The 25491-nt window shown below is 28.3% G+C and overlaps 1 protein-coding gene across 5 annotated transcripts in view; it reads left to right on the top strand.

The window, feature by feature from the left end:
- The window catches only part of LOC107455334 (transformation/transcription domain-associated protein), a 165499-nt gene that overhangs the window by 85840 nt on the left and 54168 nt on the right, over positions 1 to 25491 (top strand). For all 5 annotated transcript variants that reach the window (XM_087161598.1, XM_087161599.1, XM_087161597.1 and 2 more), the window contains 10 exons: positions 3739 to 4733; positions 6009 to 6180; positions 8225 to 8422; positions 11285 to 11440; positions 12245 to 12313; positions 17961 to 18116; positions 19281 to 19475; positions 21783 to 21970; positions 23756 to 23901; positions 25094 to 25391. In XM_087161598.1, coding sequence (XP_087017724.1) covers positions 3739 to 4733; positions 6009 to 6180; positions 8225 to 8422; positions 11285 to 11440; positions 12245 to 12313; positions 17961 to 18116; positions 19281 to 19475; positions 21783 to 21970; positions 23756 to 23901; positions 25094 to 25391 — 2573 coding nt within the window. The remainder of the gene's footprint in view (positions 1 to 3738; positions 4734 to 6008; positions 6181 to 8224; positions 8423 to 11284; positions 11441 to 12244; positions 12314 to 17960; positions 18117 to 19280; positions 19476 to 21782; positions 21971 to 23755; positions 23902 to 25093; positions 25392 to 25491) is intronic.

Genomic DNA, 25491 nt, shown 5'->3' with positions numbered 1-25491 from the left:
AAATAAATGAATATTAATTCTTAAAATAATTTTTTAATATATTTTTTTCTTTTTTTTTTCATTTCTAAAAAATTAACACATTTTTTAATATAATGATATAAAATTATTTTTATTAATTTTGAGGATTGGGAAAAATTTCTAAATTATGAATTATTTAATAATTTTATCTGCTTTAAAATGCAACTTTTTTTAAAACGCTCTGCAACTTCTTTTTCTGAAAATTAAATTTGAAACTTAAGCAGTTGTGAAAAGTATCCTGGTCAAAGCATTGAAGTCATTATTTATTGCTGTAATAGTTGTATTGAAGGTACCTATACGAGTTTTTTTTATTTCTATACAGCCTTATGCATTCTTTGACATACTTTAAAAATTGTTTTTTAAAAAAAATTATATTATCAAACTAACGCTACATTTTTACGCTAAAAAATCGAAAGTTAAGGAAATGAATCTTATTATGAAAATGTAAAGAAGATATTCTGTTCCTTGAGTACAAATTATTTTAAAAAATGCTTTCATTTTCATGTTATAATTTCTTTAAATATTTTATACGAGACATTCCATAAAGTTGTTTATCTTAAATTTTCACTATAGGGCAGAATAGCTTTTAAAAAGAAACTCAATGTGAGGATATATTTACTTTTTTTTTCCTTTCAAAAAGTGAAATTACTTTACTGCTACACTGCCCTTTCAAAATTTATAGTACATTTTGTTTTATGCGTTTAATTTTAAATCAAATGAAATTTGAAGGTAATGTGCACTAAACTGTACTTTTGGGATAGCCATATAGAAGTTTATGTAAATTATAACTCAAACAATATTTACAACAAAAAGAAAACTTGACAGAATCACAATTTTATGAGGAAGTTGTCTTTCAAACATAAACAAAATGGATTCCATCTAGGAATGTGTCCACCACTAATTAGTAGCAACAAATTTCCATGCTTTCAATAAAGTTGTCAGAGCAAAATTGGATGAAGACCAATCATGGAATAATCTTTGCTTCTGCTTTATAAAGACCGAAAAAAGCAACTTTTATTTTGTGTTTGTTCCAACCATTTTCTATCAGTTTGAGATCTGGTGATCTGACTGGCTTATCTATCCGGCAAATGTCTTCACCTTCTAGAAAATCCTTAGCTACGTGGTCAACTGCTTATAACCATTAAAATTAAATAAGATCCAGTTGATTCACTAAAAAAAACAAGCACAGGACTCTAAAAATATATAATTACAGTACAGAACCCGTTATCCGGAAATCAGTATACCGGAAAACCAAAAAACCGGAATGAAATTCCATAAATTTTCCTGACATTTTTTTTTTAAAAAAAAAAATTTATTTAAAAAAAGATTTTTCTTTCTTTTTTGAAAGATGTTTACCTTATCATTTTGGAAATAATCATTAGTGCATTACTTCGTTTTTCAAGTTTATTTCCGAATATTTTTTTTCTTTAGTTGGGTTTAACAATTAAAAAAAAAAACGGCTTTTTGTAGCGATTCAGAAAACCGGAAAAATCAGTTATGCGGAATAGCGATGGTCCCGATCGTTCCGGATAATCGGTTCCCTACTGCACTCTATACTCAGACCAGAAGTAGTGCCATCACCTATACCAAGAATATCAGGCATGGAAGAAAAATCGCGAGTACATTCTACATGCTTTCCCACCATCAATCTACATGCTTTCCCACCATCAATCTGCATGCTTTCCCACCATCAATCTACATGCTTTCCCACCATCAATCTACATGCTTTCCCACCATCAATCTGCATGCTTTCCCACCATCAATCTACATGCTTTCCCACCAGCTTGATTTTTTTTCCGAGTTCACAAACTCTTGAATTTAAGCTAGTTGACGCTAAATCACAAAAGACTGGCAACAACAGTATCAGAGTCATGGTTGATACTTTTATGTAAAGAAGCCCAGGAATTTGAAACTTTATCTCCACTTTATAGAGAAATGGACCATTATGGAGAAAAAAATTTGATCCGGAAAGGAATCTTGTTGGATGGCTGCCAACCCCTCAATATTTTGGAAAGAGAAACTCTTGTGGGTTTAAGCATTGAGATGTGTCCTGTGTTTTCCCTTTTAGGGATTCAATTGATTGTGATTTCATTTCAATCGATAACAATGAGCAGCCATATCAAGGTTGACAAGTTTCTGCCGAGGTGGTTAAAACCACTGGTAGAAGCCGGTTAAAACCGGCATGGTAGAAACCCTTTTCTGCCGCATTTGTGGCAGAAATTCAGAAAATGACATAAAAGTAAGTACTGAGATTGACATACAATGGATAATTCATAGAAAAAAACAATTAAATGTTAAGCAAAGTACAATTTATTTACAAAATTATCACCATTCAAAATCAAATATTACATTGTTTGCACTCTGCAGTAATCTATAACAAAGGACAAGTTTTGATGCAGTTTCTAAACCTAAACAATTTCTCAATTTGCTATGCACGAACGAGAAATTTGAGAAGATTCTTTCAAGTCCAGCAGAACTAGCAGGCATTGCCATCAAGGAACAAGCGAGATTTGTGAAACTTTCATCTATTGCATAATTTTTTAAAACTGAATCACCATGTAGCAGCTGGGGTAGTTGTCAAAACTTGACTGGAAAAATAAGTTTCAGGAAATGGGGCCGATTTGTTTTATATAAATATTTGATATACTACACTCTATGTATTCAATATAAGCAAAATAATATATATTTACAAGCAATGAATTGAAAAGTTTGTTACAGTCACATGGAGTTACATTTTCAGTTTACTTAAACAAAATGTCATTAAGCAATTACTAGAACTGATATAAACGTCTTTTTAGTTTCTGCCCGTTTTTACCGGTTATAACCAGTTTCTGCTGGCAAAAGGCCAACCCTGAGCCATATGGACCAAGATTGGCCATCCAGGTTTCCAAACTTGTATCTGATCGAGAACGTAAGAACTGCAGTCAATTAGCTGCTTTTAGTCATCCTCCACAGTTGTTACATGGTCTAGAACTGATCTTGACAATGCCTGATCTTTGCTTTCCCCCACCAACAACTAAATTGACTACTTAGAGAATTGGTATTACCAACGCTTAAGTTGGATGTATTCCTTACTAGAACCCATTTTCATAATGTTTTAAAAACAACCTAATAAAACTGTGATATAGTAAGAGAAAGAACTTTCCTACCAAGTTAGCTTCTTTTGTTGTAAATCATGGTTATCTTGGAAATTTTTATATTTAAAATAAAAAAAATATGTTTAGTGCAAATGTATTTGCAAATTCGATGCAATGGGAAAAAAATCTGCATCATATCTTTTCTTATATGAGTATTTTTTTATATTTGTTTTTAATTTCTTATTGTATATATATATATTTTTAATGTAAAAGTTGAGAAAAAGCTGTTCAGTGCAATTTTCTTGTTTCTTTGTTTGAAAATTCAATAAAAAAATTTAGAAAAAAAAGCTGCATATTATCTTTTCTTATATGAATATATATTTTTGTATAGTTTTGTAAATTTTTTTTCTTCGATTTGTTATTGAATATTTTTTTGAATTTTCGGTGTAAAAATTAAGAAAAAACTGTTTAGTGCAAATTCGAAACAAGAAAAAAAGCTGCATCTTTTATTTTATCTATTATGCATCTATTATTTTATCTATTATGCAGCTGCATCTATTATGCATCTATTATTTTTTCTTCTACGAGTATATTTTTTTGAAATTCACCAATAATTTCTTTTGTTTTCTTTTCTCTTTTACAGTTTGTATTAAAGAGCTGCCATGAAAAAGATATCCACCTGTGTTTAGAAAAAAATACTGTCATTTTAAAGAAAATGCTTAACCGATCTTCAAAAACCTTACATCTGAGTGAACATCAGTGTTGGGCTTTGAGGATTATCAGTATTTTATGTAAATACAACAAACATTTCATAATTCAACAGACAGATTTATTGCCAGAATTATTAACTATTTGGAGAGATGCTGATTTCAAATCCCTAAACTCAAAAGCAGATTTCATTAATTTGGAAGAATATATGATTATAGCAAAGTGTTTCTTAAGCTTTTTTTCTCATGACTTATCAAAACCTGAATTACTGAACTTAATACCACAAGCAGGATTATTTAACCTAATATCAGAACCAAATTTTTTAAATTTAATATCAGAATTAGAATTATTTGATCATAAATCAAAAACCGAATTATTGAATTTGTTATCATTGAATTTAGAAGGCTTAAAACCTGAATTATTGAGTTTAGTATCAAAAGCTAAATTATTACATTTAGTTTCAAATCCTAGATTATTGAGTTCAATATCAAAATCTAAATTATTGAACTACGTAGAACCTGAATTATTGAGCTTAGTATCGAAAACTGAATTACTATTTATGATTTTTAGAGTAGCAACTGGATGTTTTCTACCGCAACTTTCATTTTTTAAAGACCTTCCTCATTTATTTATTTCAAAGATGTCTACTTTGGAACAAGAAGAACTGCTACTAAGAATTTTTGACAGGGAAAACCTAGATAATGATGTGAAGATAAATATTTTAAGGCACTTAATAATACCATCATTTTCTCATATTACCGAACTGACTGATGAAAGGGAAAAAACTGAAACTATATCATTTGAAACATCAAAATTATGGGATTATATGAAATCAGAAAATACTACACCAGATTTGGACTTGATACTGTTGCAGCTTTCAAGTTGCATTATGAAGAATAATACTAAAGCCTCTTTAAAAAATTGTATAAGGTAAAGCTGAAACTTTTATTCCTGTAAAATGTACTTCTCATATTTGTCTATTATTAATTAATTCTCATATTAACCTATCATTAATTAATACCAATCTATTATTGATTAATAATAAGTTGGGTAAAAAAAATGTTCCAGTTCCTTTTTTTTAGCTTGACATTGAGTTTTTGGAGAACATTTTTTACTTTATTGATTCTGGATCTTGAACTACAGCCTTAAATGAGATAAAAGCATATTTGGATACGCAAAAAAAAAAAAAAAAATACTGGAACATAAAAATGCTCCAGTATCCTTTTTAAATCGCTATTGAGCTGGAAGAGAAAATTTCATACTTTATAGACTTTGTGCTACTGTCTGAGCTTATTTGATCAAGACTGCCAGATTTCAGCCAACCAAAAAAAGCCAATCTATTTTTTTTTCTTTTTTTAAATCATCCAAAAAGAGACCATCTGAATTAAAACGCTGACTTTTATTGCAACTAATATTTTTCAAAAACTGTACTAATATAATTGAGATATACAATTGTTAATTAATTACTACATAAATATGATTGTATGTTAGGAACAGTTTGAAGCAGCAACTTCGCACTTTCAAAACAGTTTATAGCTACAACTTTTACCTTGGAAGCGTTAGGAACAATAATTTTAATTAACATAATACTATCATTAGAAACCAACTTATTTAATGCAGCTTCAGTATATGAATAATACAAAATTAACTAAAATTCTTAATTGTCCAACTTTTTAAACAAAATATATAATAATTAACAGAAGATATAATACAGCCTTAAAAAATAATTATTATGCATCAATTAGGAGGAATTTGAATAAGATTGAAGTAGATTTTATACAATTTCAGAAAAAAAATTTCTGGTTTTGAAGCAAGCATGGTTTTTCTGAAAAAATTTCATCTCCTTGTTAAGTCAGTTTTGGGCTTTCTGTAACAAACATCTCTAGCACTAATATCTTTCTGCAAGATATTTTTAATAATAATTAATATACATGTTAAATAATAATTTTAACATTGTTAGTTATTTAGGTTGGCAATATATAGCTATGCAGCTGATGGAACAACATTTGTATTCCAGTATTAAGTGCACATTAAGAAATTATTTGTGCACCCAGTATTAAAATTTAAATGCTTGTCAGTCTTATTACATTCATGTAATTTATGCCAATTTAATCAAGACATTGATATTTATATAAAGTTTCTTCATAGTAAATGTAATTTATATTTCCTTCATTTTATTCATTTCATGAGTTTGTTCCATTTCAGACCGCAGAACGTTTTGGAGCCTTTACAAGATTTTTCAAACCACCATCAACTAAATGTATTTAATGTTGTTAGAAGTTATGGCTATTTACTGCTTAGTTTAATACTTCATTCACAAACTTCAGATCAAAAGGACAATACTATGGATACTTTGGATCAAAAAACAATTGATAGGGTAAGAATCATGATTTACTGATTATTGTAACTTGTTAGAAATCTCCTTGAGACAGAAAATTGTATTGAAACAGACCTACAAAAAATTGTATCCAGAATTTCCTTATTTATTCAATAACTAGGTAATATTTTTAAATGATTTTTGTTACCTTTTATTAATTTAAATATGTACTGGTGTACCGATTTTTTATTTTAGATTTTAAGTATTTTTTTAAGCAGGCTTCACAAACACAACAAAAATGTCGCCATGCAATGGATACCAGCGCACTGTGAACTTCAAGGAAACGAAACTGCAGACTTCTTGGCCAAAAAAGCCGCCAAGCTTCTACAAATATCTCTTAAGCCAGATCCTTTCTACACCGCAAAAAGGCTAATGAAAATCTCTCTTCGAACAACATTTGAGGCAAAACTCCAAGAAGCAAATAAGGATAAGGACTGGCTGGAAGGAATTAAAGATATTCCGTCATGGCCAAGAGAAAAATCTGTGGCCCTCTTTCGCCTTGCCACTGGCCATGACTGCTTATCAAAACACCTGTACAGAATCGAAATTTTTTCAAGCCCCTTTTGTCCATTATGTAACCTGCAAGAAAAAATGGACTCTAACGTTACAATGAGTTACAAATCCAATGTCGCGATTTGTATTTTCACATGTTTAGAATCTAATATTACGATTTGTATTCACACAGTTGTAATATCAAACATCTATTTTCATATTCACGTGACCTAAAAATTATGCATCGTTATTCATATTTACGCGATTTAAAAATCCAACATTGCGATTCATATGCACTCAATTTTAAAATTTAATATTGCGATTCATATTTACGCGATTTTCAAATCCAATATTGCGATTCTTGTAACAAGTAAGTTTTTTCTTGAATTAATTACTTTAAGGTGTGATATTCTTCACTAGTAAGTAATTTAATTAAAACTGTTAGTTCAAAAAATCATATTAAATTTGAAACGTATATGGTTTAAAGATTGATATTTCGATATCGACATTTTCATTTCTGAAACTTTGTTTTCCACTTTGTGTCATAATTACTCCTGTTTCATTCATTATTTACCCCTGATTTATTCATTGTGATATCATTCTTTGTGTTCCTATTTTTGTTTTTAACAAGTTGGCAGCTGTAATTTGATTTATTATTAATTACTTTAATGAACAAAAATTCTAGTCTCATTTTTGACTAAATTATAACATTTTTTACCCTCTGATGGGTCATTTTTCAGTTATTTTATAGTATTGAAATCTCTTTGAAATTGATATTGATTTATAAAAAAAAATTCATGAAGGCAAAATACAAAAATTAATTTGCTTTTTAAGGCCATTTATTTATTTGTTTTGGTCGGAAGGTGGGTTCGATTTTCAAAATTTTAACAACTGTAAGAATTGGCCTTAAACTTGCACTTCTGTGATTATAAATAACTAAATTTATAATTTCTGTTTTATTGAATAGAAGTGAAGTTAATGTGATTTTTTTTTTTTTTTTTAATCAGAAGATGGTTGGGTAAGTCATAGATGGGGAAATGGCTACCCATTGAGATTTAAATATTGAGTACTTGGAAGTACCAAGATATTTTTAAGGTAATTGTAGATAGTTAATTTATTTTAAACTAGATGTCAGCACTAATCGAATATGTGTATTTGGCAAAATAAACACTTTTATGACCGTTTTCTTGAAAATTGCCGATCGTTAAGGGGTTAATGAAATTAGTGGGAAGTATTATTCCCATATTCTTATGAAAAAAAAAACTAATATTTAGTTTTTGTTTGTCTTTAATTTGTTATGAATAGATATCATAAAAATTTATAAAAGCATAATACTAAAATTAATTTGTTTTTTAAAACTATTAAAAGATGGTTGCATAAGTCATGGATGGGAAAATAGCTTCATATCAACATTTAAGTACTCATGAAATTAATGGGAAGTATTATTTCCATATACTTATTAAAAAAACTGATGTTTACTTTTTGCTTTGTCTTTCATCTGTAGTGAGTGAAAAAAATATAAATTTTAATTATTTTTTAAATTTTTTTTCAGGTGTTTCACAATTTGTTTGATATTTACCAGTCTCAGTGGCGCTCAATTACTAAAGATGCATTAAAGAATTCTATTCAAATCTGTATGAGTTCCAAAGAGGGTTTCAAAATATTAAAAGTCACGATTTTAAAAGCACTTGAATGTAAAGTCTTGGTTAAAAAAGCTTTTATTTTGAGAACAGTTACCCAACATTATGAGGTAAGGGAATTTCCCTATTTTATCTGTTTTTTCCTTTTGTTGGCTTTCTTTTAAAATTTTTCTATTTAATGTCACATTTTTCTGTTTAATGTAATGTTTTTCTATTTAATAGTAATACACAGAGTCACATAATTCCATCGTGAGTAAATTTGTAAGAAAAACTATTTTCTAAATGATTCTAATATGTGAAAAATACTATTAAAATTTTTTTTAAAGAAACAAAGCACTTTGAAGAACTTTTGATCAAATTTTTATGTAGTATGATTCAACCTTAAAGACTTGATGGGGTGACCTTAAATCAGGGTTCGTGATTTTTTTTAAAAAAAATAAAATCGGATTTTTTTTTATTTAAATCAGATTTTTTTGATTTTTATTCAAATACACTGTAAGAACTTTAATTTATGATTTAAAAAAATTATAAATGCTGAATCAAACTAACTTAATATTAAAACTATATTGTAACAATATTTTAGAAGCTCTAACTAAAATAATTTTTCATTATAATACATGGCTTTGAATGCATAGCAACCATTTTGAAGCAAATGCATGATTAAAGACTAGATGAAATAGAGAATTTAAAGAATACTTCAAGGGTCTGTCTGGGTTTTTCTAAGAGTTACCTATTTTGTGAAAATTAAAAGTTATATTAAAAATCAACACAAATATAGTAAAAATATGGATTTATTGTTTCTTACGAGGCACAAAAATAAAATTTTAAGAAAAAGTATTTTGTGTGATTATTCTATCATTTTTCCTAAAGTTTAATTTGTAAAGGTACCGTTAAACGGTAGTAAATTTGGCTTGGACAGAACCCTGTACTTTAACTATTAAAACAAAGTTTCAGTTAGCAAACCATAACTTTAATTTAAAATTGTGATTTCCTTTTTTTTTTCTCTTGATTTTTAAAATGACAAAATAAATGTAGCAGACTGTGTTTATAAATGTAGTCATTCATCAAAAAATAAATAAATATTTAAAATATATATTTTTATATTAAAATATTTAATTTTAATTCTATATCAAAATAGATAAGTTCAGCTAAAAAAAAAATTAGAAAATCTATGTACTCATATGAATTTTTTTTCACAAAATTTCTTTATAGAAAATCAGATAATGTCAAAGATATTGTAAACATATTATGAGAAAAAAATACCAATTAATAACCCTACTGCATCAAATAGACTTTGAAAAGGAAGAATGACACTATATTAGGAAAAGAACATCTGAATTCATCAGCCCTTTTTTTTCTTTCTGTTTTTGGCATTTAGAATATTTTATTTTATTTTTCATATAACCTCAAGCTTCAGAAATATACATTTTCCACCAATAAAATATGATGTATATTTTAATTCACGCTTTTTCATTCAAAAGGTAGAATTTTAAGTAACATTATTTGTATTATTTTTTGAAAGAAATTCATGTTTATTAATTACTTTCTACAGCTATGCAAGTCTATATTAAGACAGCATTAAATGTTTACTTTAATCTGTACTTTCAATCTCAAGAATCAAAAGATTTTTAAAAATGTAATTTCAAATGTGTTGGAATTTAACACACACCAAGAAAGTAATTTCGTTAACTAAAATTAATTAATGCAGCAATTTATTTAAATTAAATTTTAATACTAAGAAAAGAAAACAATAAAAGTATCAAAAATTTAAAACACTGTTTTTTAACTTTAAAAATCAATATATATAAATAAAAAAATTAGTTGATTTAAATCAATGATTTTTTTTAAAAAAATCATTTGATTTAAATCGTGATTTAAATCAAGCTGATTTAAATCAACGAACCCTGCCTTAAATATACTTATTAGTTAATGCAGACAATGTTTTAATCTACAAAATCACACCCAAAAACGTACTTTCTCTGAATAAGTATACTTTTTTTAAGTATGACTGCCAAAATATAGGGGGTGTCCGCAATCTGGGAATTGCTAGTCCCAATTGTTTGTTCAGGAGTGCAGTCAAAAGCTGGAGCCCTTAATATTAATTTCATTTTTTGTGTACTTACACAAAAAATGAATTACACAGTTTGCTCAAATATACTTATTAGTTAATGCAGACAATGTTTTAATCTACAAAATCACACCCAAAAACGTACTTTCTCTGAATAAGTATACTTTTTTTTTGACGTATGACTGCCAAAATATAGAGGGTGTCCGCAATCTGGGAATTGTTAGTCCCAATTGTTTGTTTAGGAGTGCAGTCAAAAGTTCGAGCCCTTAATATTAATTTCATTTTATGTGTACTTCGCCATACCTTGAGAACTTCTTAAACAAATAGAAACATTTTTGTGCACAATTATAAATTTTGTTTATCCAAAGATAATTTCATGCAAAAATAATTTGTAGTACACATGTACTGTTTTATTGTTATAACTATAAAGATTGTGAAATGTGAGGTATACAAATCATTTAAAAGAATTTTATTCCATATGGCAAAAAATTTGAAAGAAATCGTAAGAATAGCTCCTAAGAAATCAGATTTTGAATATCTGAGTTCTTCAGTCAACAATTCAAGCAATTTCATTCAAATTTCTCCACTTTCAAAAATAAAAATTCACAGCCCCCCTGTCTATATAGTGCAGCTTTCAAGAGAATTCCTCCAGACATTAGTCTTGCATCGTGGTTGTAACCACAGTTACGAAGAAAAGTCACTTCAGTTAGGGGTGTGGGGTGAATAGATTTGTCTTGATCATGGCATAGGTCAGGGTAAGTTAACCTATCAACGGCTTCATACCTCCATTGCATCCCCATTGGAAATGTACTCTCGCTTGTTACCATAGCAGACAGACTCTTAGTCTGGAGGAACTCTCCTCAAAGCCACACTGTAGATAACAATTTTCTTTAAACTTTTGTAGGCATTTTATGATTTCAAGTCAGACATCATTGAAGAAATGGTTAACTTTGTTGATTTGTTATCTATTGGCAATAGTAAGAAATCTGTGCTTGTAGTGGATATTATTGATGTTATATTGGCTTGGCATAAACGCAATGTGAAGGATAAAGAAGGCAATGTAAGTTTATTTCTTCATCTCTTTTCTACCGTTCTGTAAATAGTTTTCAATAGTGGTGTTTAGTTTAAAAACATCTTAAGTTTGCAAAGAAACTTATTTCTAGTCCTAATGGATTCATCGTGTAGTTATTTGTGAGCAATTTTTTATGAAAAATATTAGTTGTCATTTCACTGGAGCTAACTTGTTATTAGGTAGTTAAATTAAAGCAAAACTTAACCAAAAAGAATTTTTAGACAAAAAAATATTGTCTTTGATCTGTTATTATTTTGTTATATGCATAATTTATTAGTTTCCCAAATTGTAGCAATTTGTTTTCATTAAAACATGAATTTTAACAATTTATTCATTATGCATAAACTATTTTTTATAAAAAAAAAATTTGTGTCATTTTACTGTAATTAATTAAATCTGTTATTAGGTACAAAATGAAATCTTAGAAAAAAAAAAATTTTTTTTAATTTTTTTTTTTTAAATGTTGTGTTTTATGTGTGTAATTATTTTTTCATGTGCATCATCTATTAGTTTAACTGTAGTAGATTGATTTTTTTAAATTTTTTGAATATTGACAAGTTATTTATCATGTAGATTGATGTGTTTATAAATATATTTATGAAAAAAATTCTTTGTTATTTCTCTGAAATTAACTTCATCTATTATTATGTAGTTTAAAATAATGAACTTGAGGACAAAACTTATTCAAAAGATTTTTTTTTAGGAAAAAATTGGTCTTAGCACCAATTTATATTATTATTATTTTGTATCTTTTCTCTTTAGGTTGATTTATTCCTTTTTTTTTTCCTTTAGAAAAAGCCACTACTAGACAAACCGTCAAGCAGAGTGCTGATTAAACGCCTTTTAAATGTATATTGTTTGGTGAGTGAAGTTTGCATAATTTTACAGTTCCTATAATGCAATGTTAGCATGTTGTTATGATGTTAACTTCAATACAATAAAGATAAAAATTATCATCAAAAATTAAATAAAACTCTTTGTTTATATGCCTTTTGGAAAGTATATAATAAAAAAAATAAACTGATAAAAATCAAAACTAATATTTGTATGTGCCTTCTTTAGTTTGTATAATCGCTAGTTACAATTTCAGCAATAGGATGAAGAAATACACATTATTAAAGAAAGTACTGAAAAGGTTTTCTAAAACAAGGTGATTTTAGCATTGAGGGAATAAAAAATATGAAGAAAAAAGTCCTTTTTTGAACTATCAAAAAATATTGTAAAACTTCAGTTCAAATTATTAAGGTCTGACTGAATTTGTATTTATAAGATGCTTTTTTATTGATTTTGTTAATGAAGTACTATTAAAATTTTCTGTGTGATGAGACAATTTTATGTATTTTTTTTTTTTTTTAGTAAACAACTACCTCGATGATAAATTGAAAATTTGCATCCTGACTGTATTGGAATTTGATCAGCCCAACTTACTTCTAAGCTTAGCAAAAAATTAACTTGATGGATAATTTTAGATATTGCAGTCATCGATGAGTTTGCATATGCATGGCATGAAAAATATTTACCTCTCTGTCTTTATGATTGATTTATGAAAAAAAATAGTTATGCTAGCATTAATAACACAGTGAAACCTGTTGAGTTAATCACCTAACAAATTTTATCTTAAAGATCTAGTACCAAACTGGCAAAAATATTTAAATTCCTCTTCTACAAGTTCACCACTTCTCTAAATGGGCCATCACATTGTTTTCCAACAGTGGCCAACTTACACCAAATTTATTGGTTCCAGTTGAAAAATTCTCTACGAAGAATTTTTTATTGCAGAGAAGTTTGAGAAGTCAACTTGCACAGCTTTCTTAATAACTTGCCACTACAGGGTACATACCCTTCTATTATCAAATTGATTGGTTCTAGTCGAAAAGTTCTTTTCAGAGAATTTTTTATTGTATTAAAATTAAAGAATTTTTTCAGCTTTTAAAGTAAATGTTACAAAGTTCGAAGTTTCAACAGTGTGATAATAAATTCAAAAGTATATAGTTATGAGTTTTTAATCATAACTAACGTTTAAGCATGCATATTTATTAAAATTATTAATTTTCATTATTTTAAAAAATTCTCAGGATTGAAGAATTTAATGTAAGTAATAACTTGTACTATTTTGTACTTGTTTGCTTTACTTAAAAATTTCTTTTAAAATTGCTTTGCATTTTGTGATGTTTAAACTTTCATAAAAGTCGTAGAAACTTTTTTCAATGGGTAATAAAAGAAAAATAGAAACCGGCACATTTTCTTCAATTTGGAAACCTCTTAATGATTTTGAATGATCATATCATTCAATTGTTGTTTTTGTTGAATCACTTAATTTTCAAAAACACTTATTTGTATGACATATTTTACTGCTTATTATATAGTTCTAAATGTCTTCATTTGTTGGATATAAAGCAATTAATCCATTTTTTTAGTAATCTTTTATCCTCTGCCACAGGTAAAAATTAAAAAATTTTAATGATTCCAAGATTCCACTGATTTGAAGGACCAGCAACTAAAAGATATTATTAGACTCCATTCCTTTCTATTCTTCTTACTTATTTCAACTTTCAATTTAAATTTCTCCAAAAATGGGGAAAATTGAAAAGGTAAATATCTAAAATTTCTGGAAATGACAAAATGGAAAATATAAACATCTAAAAAGTTTATAGTTTCAATGTCGCCATTGCATGCAACAACTTTTAGTTCACAGTCAAGGTGATCGTGAACTAAATGACCCATCGATCTGAAGTTGAGTGGGATTCAAGCCACTGCCAGGAATCTAATCCCAATCCTTCACAGCAACTGCTCAGTAGAATTCTTCTGTTAACCGAAGTCAGTTTCAAAGAAATTTGTAAATTTCTTTTCAAAGGTTGTCAAGGTTGATACCCAAAGTCAAGGTTGATACCAATCGATCTGAAGCTGAGTGAGATTCAAGCCACCACCAGGAATCTAATCCCAATCCTTCCCAACAACTGCTCAGTAGAATTCTTCTGTTAACCGAAGTCAGTTTCAAAGAAATTTGTAAATTTCTTTTCAAAGGTTGTCAAGGTTGATACCCAAAGTCAAGGTTGATACCAATCGATCTGAAGCTGAGTGAGATTCAAGCCACCACCAGGAATCTAATCCCAATCCTTCCCAACAACTGCTCAGTAGAATTCTTCTGTTAACCGAAGTCAGTTTCAAAGAAATTTGTAAATTTCTTTTCAAAGGTTGTCAATGTTGATACCTATCAATCTGAAGCTGAGTGAGATTCAAGCCACCGCCAGGAATCTAATCCCAATCCTTCACAACAACTGCTCAGTAGAATTCTTCTGTTAACCGAAGTCAGTTTCAAAGAAATTTGTAAATTTCTTTTCAAAGGTTGTCAAGGTTGATACCCAAAGTCAAGGTTGATACCAATCGATCTGAAGCTGAGTGAGATTCAAGCCACCACCAGGAATCTAATGCCAATCCTTCCCAACAACTGCTCAGTAGAATTCTTCTGTTAACCGAAGTCAGTTTCAAAGAAATTTGTAAATTTCTTTTCAAAGGTTGTCAAGGTTGATACCCAAAGTCAAGGTTGATACCAATCGATCTGAAGCTGAGTGAGATTCAAGCCACCGCCAGGAATCTAATCCCAATCCTTCACAGCAACTGCTCAGTAGAATTCTTCTGTTAACCGAAGTCAGTTTCAAAGAAATTTGTAAATTTCTTTTCAAAGGTTGTCAAGGTTGATACCCAAAGTCAAGGTTGATACCAATCGATCTGAAGCTGAGTGAGATTCAAGCCATCACCAGGAATCTAATCCCAATCCTTCCCAACAACTGCTCAGTAGAATTCTTCTGTTAACCGAAGTCAGTTTCAAAGAAATTTGTAAATTTCTTTTCAAAGGTTGTCAAGGTTGATACCCAAAGTCAAGGTTGATACCTATCAATCTGAAGCTGAGCGAGATTCAAGCCACCACCAGGAATCTAATCCCAATCCTTCCCAACAACTGCTCAGTAGAATTCTTCTGTTAACCGAAGTCAGTTTCAAAGAAATTTGTAAATTTCTTTTCAAAGGTTGTCAATATTGATACCTATCAATCTAAAGCTGAGTGAGATTCAAGCCACCGCCAGGAATCTAATCCCAATCCTTCACAACAACTGCTCAGTAGAATTCTTCTGTTAACCGAAGTCAGTTTCAAAGAAATTTGTAAATTTCTTTTCAAAGGTTGTCAAGGTTGATACCCAAAGTCAAGGTTGATACCAATCGATCTGAAGCTGAGTGAGATTCAAGCCACCACCAGGAATCTAATCCCAATCCTTCCCAACAACTGCTCAGTAGAATTCTTCTGTTAACCGAAGTCAGTTTCAAAGAAATTTGTAAATTTCTTTTCAAAGGTTGTCAAGGTTGATACCCAAAGTCAAGGTTGATACCAATCGATCTGAAGCTGAGTGAGATTCAAGCCACCGCCAGGAATCTAATCCCAATCCTTCACAGCAACTGCTCAGTAGAATTCTTCTGTTAACCGAAGTCAGTTTCAAAGAAATTTGTAAATTTCTTTTCAAAGGTTGTCAAGGTTGATACCCAAAGTCAAGGTTGATACCAATCGATCTGAAGCTGAGTGAGATTCAAGCCACCACCAGGAATCTAATCCCAATCCTTCCCAACAACTGCTCAGTAGAATTCTTCTGTTAACCGAAGTCAGTTTCAAAGAAATTTGTAAATTTCTTTTCAAAGGTTGTCAAGGTTGATACCCAAAGTCAAGGTTGATACCAATCGATCTGAAGCTGAGTGAGATTCAAGCCACCACCAGGAATCTAATCCCAATCCTTCCCAACAACTGCTCAGTAGAATTCTTCTGTTAACCGAAGTCAGTTTCAAAGAAATTTGTAAATTTCTTTTCAAAGGTTGTCAATGTTGATACCTATCAATCTGAAGCTGAGTGAGATTCAAGCCACCGCCAGGAATCTAATCCCAATCCTTCACAACAACTGCTCAGTAGAATTCTTCTGTTAACCGAAGTCAGTTTCAAAGAAATTTGTAAATTTCTACCTTTGTTTTTTTTTTCTTCTTTTTTTTATCACCTGTGTAGATAGCTCTTGTAGATTTTTAGATGTGATAACTCAAACCCTGTTTAAAAGGTCACTTTTGTTAGCATACAACAAAAAGAACAATATTAAAGATCAGCATGCAGACCCTGGCACCTGATAAGTTCCTTTGAAGGAAGCTTACTGAGATGTTCTTGGCCCAAGTTGTGGTGCATTTGAAGAAAATCATCTCATGTTTTATTTGAGCATTGTGGCTTCTACTTTGAATAAGTTGAAGCATGTTATTTTACTGGTGCAAGAAAAATATGATACCATAGTGCAAATTGAATTAAGAGAAAATTTTACTAAGTTTCCAAGCACATATAAATCATTTCTTTTAAAATCAATTAAATCTGATAATAATTAAGAATTAGGTGTTTCGTACAAATGGGTAATTAAAAAGACTGTGAAGAAATTTTACTGTCTTCAGGAATAGTTTAAGTAAAATTTTAGCCTAGTTACTAAAAGGCATTTCTTAAATAACCGTGTTAAAAGTAAAGTTAAATAAATTAAAACTCTATATATAATGCAATTCTGTAAAAAGCATTTACTTTGCAATCTGAAAGCTTACCAAAATGGATAAATATGTTTGATTTCTTTTCTTATGTTCTTGATAATTTCATTTTTTTTAATAACCAATACATAAATGCAAATTTTTGTGTTTTAAAATATTTATATTTAAAAGATTTTTAAAGCATTAATATTGGTTTGTTGCATATGTATATTTCTATGTTAATAGTATGTGAAATGTTCTATAGAATGCAAGACTTCGTGTTTTAAGGTTTTCTTAACAAAGATCTACTATTGTACATTGAGAAAAAAGTATGGTCAAAACTACCAGATTATGATTACATTTACTGTGTTCCTTGTTCTATAGGAAAACCAAAAAGTTCTGTAATTTTTACCGCAACCCTTTGGTAATAATTGTGATAAAATTAATCATAAAATATAGCATTATAATAAGTGATTAAATTTGGTAATTGTGGCAAAATTTAGGAATTATATCATGATTCCTTAGAGCATGGCATAAAAATAATTTATTCGGTTAAATTCACTTTTCAGTTTAGCATATTTTACTAAATGGTTGTTAATAAGAACTGTAAGTCACCATAAATATGGGTAAACTGTAACCATATATCGATTTATAAATACCTTATATTTTTATTTTATCATCCAAATCATGTTTTTATTTTACCAGAAATGTCCTTTTCATACAGTACGGTAATTTTATCAGAATATTTTTCTCCATGTACTATATAGCTCCACTACTTTTTTTTTTAAAAAAATCACTTTTGAGGTTAATTGCAGAAAATAGATTAAGAGCAATTTTTCCTCAGTAATATGAGCAAACAAAATATAATATCTAGTAAAATATAAATCTTTATATAATATAAAACTATATTATATTATTATTACTTAGGATAATCAAAGTGTTTCTGCATATCTTTGTCACTGTTGACTTCTTTCCTTAGGATCCTGAAGAAGTTAGCCATGGATTGATGCTGATTACTGGAAAAGATTTGATCGAAAAAAGTTCCACACTTTTAAAAGAGGGATTTACTTGTAATATGTGGAGTATTGACTGTTTAGAGACCTATGCTATTTTTAAAGAATCTCTAGAATCTCTGGTAATTTTGCTTGAAATTTTTTTTTTTACTAAATCAATCTAGCTTATCTTTGAAAGATAAATATGTGTTGTCCAATCTTTTATTAGCATAATTTTATTCTTCTGCTCACTATACTCCATATTAAGGTAGACTCATAAGTTGAAGTATCTTAAATCTTTGTGGCAACAAAATAAAGTTGTCAACTAATTCTTTAGTCTCTAGATTAATCTTTTGCCTCCTTTCTGGGCTAAAAATTGTAAAAATTAGACTAAAAATGCTTACAATTTTAAAAAAATGCTATTTTTTGCAGTAAGAAATTTATTTATCTTTATTTCTGTTAAGTAATTCAGTATTTCATTGTTTTCGCTAATTTTGAAAACTCCATTATAGAAATAAATTAAGTTTTGGAGAAAAATGAATTGCTTATAAATACAAGGGTTATTTCAAATTTTTTGTGAAAGTTTTTGTTTTTGTTAAGATTTCTTAAGAACAGTATGTATGCAAAATTTTAGTATTTTGAGTTAGTGTACAGTCCTTTCAACTACTTTTAAAGAGTGCTCTAAGTAATATAAATGTTTAGCTATCTTAAAGGCAGAAGGGGGGAATAAAAGTAAATTATGTGTACCTGAGATTTTATTTTTAAAAAAAAGGAAATAAATCAAAAAAATTTGGGGAAAGAAATTTTAAAATTTGAAAAGTGACTGGAAATGTGTTTTTTTTACAAATGATTCTCTGAATATGGGATTTAGTATTTTTAAAATGTAGTTATTAAACTTATGTATAATTGTAAAAAGAAAAATATTATGTGTGTTCTAATCTTTAAAAATATTATTAGAAAAAACTCCTAAAAAAACTTGCAATTTATCTAAAACTTTAAAATAGGATAAATAAGAATACATACATTTTTAATAGAATTGGTACATTAACAAAATTGATATTTTTTTAATACATCAAAACTTTTAAAATATGTTTATTTGCAATTTTCAAAGTTTTCTCTATTTATTTAAATCATGTATTCCAATTATATTTAATATGAAACCATGACATTCGTGTTATTTAGAATATTTTATTTGTATTGTACGTATTATGCATATAATTGTAATAAATAAATTATTTAAAGTATTAATAAGAAAAAAGACAAACATTTTAAATTTCATTCATTTTGTATGTTTTTTTTTTTTCAAGGGAATAGTTGAAACAGAAGAACTTCAGCTAAATCTAAAAGCCCAAGAAGGAAGAATTCAGATACTTCTTTGTTCCTGTCTTGGAATGAACAATCCTAATATTCTGGATTTCATGAGCAGAACACCGTCCACAATTAATGGGAAAAGTATCATAGAGGTGTTCATTTCTGACTGCTTCCAATCTAACTCCATAAAGGTATATTAAATATTTAAATTAGTAATAACTCTGAGTTGTTAATTATTATCAATCTAAGTATTGATTTTAATTATTTTATGCAGAATTTTTAGATTAAGCAGATTTAGGCAGACTTTTTAAATTAAGTGGTTGCCAATAACTGTCTTATCTCAACTTATGATTTTTTTTTCATTCTTAATGTTACTTATTATTACTTATACGCTGGTTAACAAAATGTTAGAAATGAAGGAAATTTCGGTCTAGAAGAAATCCTACAAAAAATTTTATTGTGAAAAAATGTGTCACTTTGCTCATTTTTCCTTGTTAAAAAAGCATTAAATGTCAATTTGTGTATTTCTTAGTTTGAATTCCTTAAGTTTATGAGTTATATGTGGAACCTTCATTTTAATAAATTATTACTATTTCAATATATTTTGATTTCTAATAATATTTAGCATGTGCTTGTTTATTCAAGAATTATATTAAATCAAACAAATTTCTTTTCTTATATAAACTTTACTCTCCAAAATTATTTTGAAAAAGTTATTGTGCTAAAAGAAAGAGAAGGAAAAATGTAAAAAATTATGGGGAATTTCTATTTAAAAAAAATAATAAAGAATAAAAAAAAAAAACTTTGTTCTGAGAAAATATTAGAGACTGAGAATTTTCTGCATTTCCAATAAATCAGGAATGATTCCCTGATAAATAAACTGAGGAATATTCGGGAGTATAATAACTGAGGAATATTTCCTGATAAATAAACTAATTATAATTTGCAAAAAATATAAATGTTTGCTTAAGTAAATTAATAATTTTTTAGATCCGCCCATTCAGTTAATATCAATATTTAGCACAGTTATTAGAATAAATTTACTAATTACATTTTTTTTGTTATGTTTTAAAAGTTTAGTAGGTCAACATTCTAGTCTGCAACTGAGCATCAATCGAAAGAACTGTTTCCAATTTCAGTCTTATTCATACGAAACTGAAAAATGAATTTAAAATACAGAGGGCTTCAAAACTAATTTTTTTTTAATCGCTCGCTTTGTAGAAAAAAGGAGTAAAATCGGAAGTAAATGAAAACTGATTTTACGTGTAAAAAATAAGATGATTGTTAAGTGATTTTTAATAAGATAATTGTTTTTGAGTTTTTATTTTCAATAAGGAAGCAAATTAAGGGATTTGATAAATTGCAATTTGACTCATTTTTATTTATAATTATTTAATATTTCATGCACCAATATTTGGGTTTTTGACAGTAATTTTCAAAATGAAAAGAGTTTTATGTTAAAATATTTCAAGTACATAATTGATGGAACACTTGTAATTTTACATGTATGTTAATTTAAAAATACTTCGTTTATAAAATAGCCAATAATTATCCTTGCTTCAAAATTTTGGGTTTTGGACAATTGTCAAAAACTATGTCAAAAGGTTTTTTGACATAAGTTATTGTCAAAAACTCAATTGACAAATTATTGTCAAAAACTTGCCAACCCTGCCTAAAAGTGCTTAATAATATTTTTTGAGTGCTTTAAAGGTGCTTATTTTGTGTTGAAAAATTTGGCTACTCACCCTGAAGGAGCTGCATAGCCTTCTTATGCAGATGCACCTTCTGCTGCTGCTCTTTGGAAAAATAAAATCCGTGGCAGGAAGTAAATACTGGAGACTAGGGCATCAACCACGATTTTCAGAGACTCCTGCACTAATTCCAAAAGATAGCTTCAGAAGGTATTTAAGATGCACTAGACAAGAACAAAGATAAATTAATTTATTTAACAAATATAAACATGCTAAACTAAACATTACAAAATATATTCCTCAATTCCATGAGACAGTGGTATGCACCTGATCGACAAACAGGCAAATAGCAAATTATACAGATCATGACATATCTGTCAAAATATCCCCTAAGCATTTATACTTCCTCTGGAATTTCCGATACAAACTAACTGCCAGCCAAAGGAAATTAACAATTCAATGGTTTAGTCTCCCTTTTGAACGGAAGCAATGTTACTCCTCTCTATCAACACTCTGGGTGAGTTCCGCAGTTGGAGTCGTTACAAAATCCTTGAAAATGTTTGAGAAACTGCACCAAAAAAATTTTTTGTAATTTAAACTGTATTGTATTTTATCTTGAGTAGCAATTCTTCCTCTATAAAAGAGTTTATGCATTCCTTTTTTACATTAACCTTAATTATTAATTATATTAACCTTAATATCACTTAATTTTATTTCCCTGGCTCCATAGATCTGACATGTTTGAATTGTATTTACTTCATTTTTATTTTTGATACTTATTTTTCTTTTAATTTATTTACATTGTAGGTAGTTGATTGTATAATTAATAGTATACTGGCAATAAGAGTTCCCAACCAGTTCAGCAAAAATTTTGATAAATCATCAAATTTTTTGTTGTATTGTTTAAGACCTGCAGTACTTAAAATGTCTTCTTGGAAACTGTGCCTGCATCTGTTCTTGGAATCATTGCTAAGACCAGAATCCTCCTCTGACAAGTAAGATAGTAATGTACATTATAGTAATTATATGCTTAGTACAGAACTAAAAAAAATCTCAAAATAGTTAAATATGCCTATACATCTTTTTTATTGCTTATAAAGGGAAACATTGACAGAAAAAAGTTAAAAAACCTCAGCAATTTTTAAAAGAAGCATTTTAGAAGTATTTTTGGATAAATAGAATTTGAAGAAGAACAAATATAAAGTTATATAGATTTTTTACAACTTAGTTCATTTTATTAACATCCAAATGTTAAGATGTTCTGAACATCTAATTAGAGCTAGAAATTCTAAAACCACTTATATAGCTCTTTCTACCTATAATACTATAATTGGTTCCTACTGAAACCGCCAAAAGTGCCTATTACCAAAATTAATTAATCAACAGTAATATAAAAAATGTTTGTTTCTCTTTTACGAATTAGTACCATTTCTACATTAATTTTGTTTTTTAGTACTCAGCTTTTTTTTTTTTTCAACCAATGCCTATTACCTAAAAGAATTAAGCATCATTGGCATCAATAGTAAATTGGCAATTTTTATGTTCTCTTAATTGAATTGGTACAATTTTTTATTAATTTTGCCTTTCAGCACATAACATGTTTTTTATTTCAATTAGTGACACAAAACTTATTATACTTTATGCATATACCTACGTATATGTGTATTTGGTAAATATCCATTTTTACATTTTTAATGACTCTACATTTAACAAAAAAATTTAAAAGTTAATGGAAAAAAAATTGGGTCTTTTAATTTAAAAAATGTAATGAGGTGTAAAATTTTAGCAAGCCAAAAAAATGTTAAAGGAAAAAAGTGTGAAATATATTGTGGTATTATATATCTTAAATAAAGTATTCCCACGGCAGCATATTGTGAGCCAGTAAGGTCTTGTAGGTAAATTTTTCACTGTCTCGTCACCAACAGTATGAGCGGCTTTTGATTCCCAAACAAGCTGGTACCCATTAATCTAAAGCTGGGTGCGCTTCATGCCAGATTGAGTATTGAACCCCAGTTTTTTATAAAGACAGCTCAGTGCCTTTGACCATTGAGTCATGAGTGACTGTTCAGAATAATATCTCTCCCATTAAATTTTCATCTATATTTATTTTCATAAATAGTAACTTCCAAAATACAGAAAACATGGTTTTAAATAATGCTACCTTCATTCTTATTGCAATCAAAAGTTTACTGCATGGTGCTTAGCATTTTTAAAAAGTGCTTAAAGGTTCTTATTTTCAATTTTCGTTATTTAAAGGCCCTTAAAGCTGCTTTTTTTCATTGGGTGTTTTTGAAAAGTGCTTAATTTTTCCTTTTTGGCGACTTATTTTCTTTAGCATGTCTATTTTCGCCACATATTATGCAATAGTGTGTTTTTCACATTGTTCTATTCAACGTTTTCACAATTCTTTCAACCACAATCCATTCCGCTGTATGGTTGGTTCATAGCGTATGAAAGCGCCAATCATTTTACATGTTTTAATTTTCCACCCTCTGGTATCAAACAAAAAATCTATTTATAATTTGATTGTGGCTAATATAACCAAAAAGGAGTTCTTTGTCAGAAACTAGTTATTTTATCAAGATCATGTAAAGTCTTTGAAAATTATTTTGCATTTTGTTAATGTATATAATGTTAAAAAATAGTTTTTTGAGTGCTTAAAAGATGCTTATTTTTTTTTTTTTTTTTGAAAGATTTGGCTACTCACCCTGTACTATTTTAGAAATAATAATTTTTTAAAAAGAATCATTCTGTTTAAACAATACATTTGTGTCTTTCAGGGATTCAGAAAGTTCTCCTGTGTTGTTCTTTGCCAAAATGGGCCTATTACGTTGTTTGATGCATCTAAATTTATCCGAGACAAAAATTTCCTCAAAGACTAAGATTTTGTCAATGGTTTTATCTATGATGCCTAAAGTGACACCAGGTAAAGAATTTATTGGTCATTATATACTATTTTAATGTGTGTTACTTATTATTTTGCAATGATGATTATATATTATTATCATACATGTAATGTCCTCTACAACTGAGGGTTCTCTAGTTCACTATATACCCCAGATTCATTAAAGCAGGGTTCGACTCTATAATATAATTAATTTTGTAACCTTTTGTTTAAACTGTAAAAGAATTACAGAAAGATTTTATAATTTAGAGTGATTTAATTATTTAGATGTGATAGTTTAGGATGATTTTTCATTGTCTAAAAATAGTGATGAAATTCTTGAATTAATAATTAAATAATGATTTGTTTGATTTTTGAATATGTTCGTTTGAGTTTGTTTTGAGTATATAATATACTATATTATATATTATTATTCTATATACTATATTATATATTATTATTCTATATACTATATTATATATTATTATTCTATATACTATATTATATATTATTATTATATTATTTATATTATATATTACTGTATATTTGTTTGAGTTTTGAATATGTTACAGTATATACCCCAGATTCATTAAAGCAGGGTTCGACTCTATAATATAATTAATTTTGTAACCTTTTGTTTAAACTGTAAAAGAATTACAGAAAGATTTTATAATTTAGAGTGATTTAATTATTTTGATGTGATAGTTTAGGATGATTTTTCATTGTCTAAAAATAGTGATGAAATTCTTTAATTAATAATTAAATAATGATTTGTTTGATTTTTGAATATGTTCGTGCATTGTGTACATCTTGACATTTCGTTCATGGGCTGCAATAGTGGCGCAACTCAAAAAACACGCATTTTGAACTAAGAACAGGTGTAAATATGAAAATATACATTCTTTTCAGCAGCAGTACTAGCACAACTCATAATTCACCTTAAAGGTAATCTTCGTTTTTAGCAAACTAAAGCATTTCTCTTGCATTTTCCTTAGCAATGAAAACTTTAAACCCACTTATCTCAAAACATGATTTTTTGAGTTGTGTCGCTATTGCAGCCCATGAGCGATTTGTTAGATTAGATTTATCTTAAAACTTTTTTAAACATCGTTGCATTTAGCTTAGCACATTATATCTCAATTGTTTATCATATCAAATTAAGACAAACATTACAGAAAAATTTTTCTTTTTTTTTTTAATTGTGGTAATTTATGTATAAATTAATTTATTTTAGAAACCGAAAGTTTAGTTCTATATGGGCTCAATGTTCTGAAAGAATGGCATATTGATTTTATGAAGCCAGAAGATAGAGATAAATTTTTCCTGGAAAAACTACCCACATTCATTGGAAAAATTACCCGGATTGAAAGCTTCAAGACTCTAATTGGACTTTCTCGATTTTGGTTAACGAAATTGGAGACATTTAAATACCTCGAACATGTAACCAGAGAACTTATGTTGGTTTTGGACAGTAAATTTTCTGATAACTCACTGCTTATAGCACACTTTAATGATTTGTTGATAAAACACCAGTAAGTATATTATTAAATTTCTAGTTTCCTATGTAGGTCTCACAGGCGTTCAAAAGTTAGTTTAGTTATTCTGTTAAATATAGATTTCCTCTAACTAAAA

This window comes from Parasteatoda tepidariorum, chromosome 4 (assembly GCF_982258835.1).
Source record: "Parasteatoda tepidariorum strain Cologne lab strain chromosome 4, Ptep-v5.0, whole genome shotgun sequence".
Classification (NCBI taxonomy): Eukaryota; Metazoa; Arthropoda; class Arachnida; order Araneae; family Theridiidae; genus Parasteatoda; species Parasteatoda tepidariorum.
The sequence above is the reverse complement of the archived record's forward strand: the minus strand, read 5'-3'. Positions and strand labels throughout refer to the sequence as shown.